Source organism: Pteropus alecto, unplaced genomic scaffold (genome assembly GCF_000325575.1).
Source record: "Pteropus alecto unplaced genomic scaffold, ASM32557v1 scaffold88, whole genome shotgun sequence".
In the NCBI taxonomy this organism is placed as follows: Eukaryota; Metazoa; Chordata; class Mammalia; order Chiroptera; family Pteropodidae; genus Pteropus; species Pteropus alecto.
Genome location: NW_006494611.1, coordinates 7,719,237 through 7,720,966, shown reverse-complemented (window position 1 = coordinate 7,720,966; position 1,730 = coordinate 7,719,237). Strand labels below are relative to the sequence as shown.

At 49.2% G+C, this 1,730-nt stretch overlaps 1 protein-coding gene across 2 annotated transcripts in view; it reads right to left on the bottom strand.

The window, feature by feature from the left end:
* The window catches only part of IL1RAP (interleukin 1 receptor accessory protein), a 123,063-nt gene extending 121,392 nt beyond the window's left edge, over window positions 1-1,671 (bottom strand). Inside the window, exons 1-3 of one of the 2 annotated variants that reach the window (XM_025042310.1) lie at window positions 1,492-1,671; window positions 564-1,379; window positions 18-137 (exon numbers count right to left, since the gene is read on the bottom strand). In XM_025042310.1, the coding sequence (XP_024898078.1) occupies window positions 18-32 (15 nt within the window). In that variant the 5' untranslated portion in view covers window positions 33-137; window positions 564-1,379; window positions 1,492-1,671. The remainder of the gene's footprint in view (window positions 1-17; window positions 138-563; window positions 1,380-1,491) is intronic. The other variant, XM_025042311.1, reaches the window with a different exon arrangement.
* Between the last annotated feature and the right edge of the window lie 59 nt (window positions 1,672-1,730).

Below are 1,730 nucleotides of genomic sequence, written 5' to 3'. Positions count from 1 at the left end.
AGGAATAAAAGGCTTACAACAGTCTGCAGCATGGATGGAACTTTCAGTGTCTCCTCTTGTCTTCCTAATTCTCATCGAATTCAAGACTCCTTTGCCAATAAAGGATACCTCAGATCAGAGCTTCATGGACCTAAAAGCTAGTAAGGATTGGCATCACTAAGAAACATTAATTTTATATTCCACATCAAGCGTTCACAATTAAAGTCATGTACACAGCATTCAGAAAACACTATTAGAGAGCTCTTCAAACTCCAAAGAAAAAAACACCACAACATCCCAGATTTAAAAAAAAAAAAAAAGTCACTATAAGGTTATATGAAATCACCTTTCTGAAAACCCATTGTCTCCAGGGTAACTAATATAACAATATTTATAATAGTTGCCATTGATTTCAACCTGACCAGGTGCCAGGCCAGGCACTGTGCTAAACATGTTATTTGAATTATCCCACTTCATCCTCCCAACTACCCTAAGGCTTCATTGTCAGTATTATAATCACCATTTCGTAACGGGGGGCGGGAGGGAGGGGGAAAGAGGCATATCAAAAAGACCAGATAACTTGCCCAAGTTCAGACTGCTAAAACGCTGCAGAGCTTAAGTCAAAACCAGGTAAATCTCCTCGTCGCCGGTTGTTAACCGGAGGATCCGTAGAGCTGAGTAGCAGAAACGCTTTGAGAGGCGCTGTGGTTCACAATTTCGCCAGGGGGTGGAGGAAAGACAAGCTGGAGACAGACTCTTAAAGGAAACGGCAGAAGTTTGCTCTTTATGTTTGTGATTTTTCTGTTTAACTCGGTTTCCTTGTTCTCTCCAACTACTTAAAAGTGAGAAGAGCTGTGGCTCCACGGAGGCAGCTCTTTCTAAATAAGCGGCATCGTATACCCCACAGGACCACCAGCTCCGCTTCCTCCCAGGGCTGAGAGAGAACTGCGAGAACCATACAAAGTCACTGGCGCCCAGGCATCCCTCACCTCTCCACCGAGTCCACCAAGAACTTCACAGACACCCTCTGAAAGGGCAGGCATCTTTCTGAGAAAGCAGGTCAGGGGAGGAGGGAGCGAAGCTGCAAGCAGCCTTTACCCAGGCTGTTAAAGGTCCAAGCTAGAAACGACGTGATACAGTCTGGGACACACTGCCCTCTTCTATCCGCACCGCTCACAGCAGCGGTCTGGAGAAACCAAGGCGAAGGTATATCAGGGAAGAGCCCTTAAAGGGCTGGAAGTGGGGTGCGGCAACGAGCAGCCGTCCCACAACTGCATTACTTAAATCCGTACAAAGCAAAGATGGGGCTCTGGACAGTGGGTTCGAGTCCTGGCTACAGCACTAACTAGCTGTGCGATCTATCTCAGCTTCTGCCTTGCTCTGTGCCTCAGTTTGGCCTTCTGGAAAAGAAAAAAAAAAAGGCTAAAGACGATGATTTGTACGAATACTTCCACCCCGAGACCCTGGGAGTCGGTGATTCCTCCAAACCCTCATTAACAGCGAGAGACTCACCTTTCTTGGGAGGCAGAGAGGGAGCAGCGAAAGGGGCAAGAATGGACGCAGGGTCGCCCGGCACCGCTTCTTTCCCTGCGTCTGGCCGAAGCAGAGTCCCGGGAACCCTGATCCGGCCAGTCTTCCCACAATGAACCTCTTACTTTCCGCCGCACTTTCTTTTTTCCCCCTTTGGGGCTCCTCCTCCGCCGTGGCGCGATTGGCCGCCGCTGCGCGGCCCTGGCTCCACCCGCCGCCTG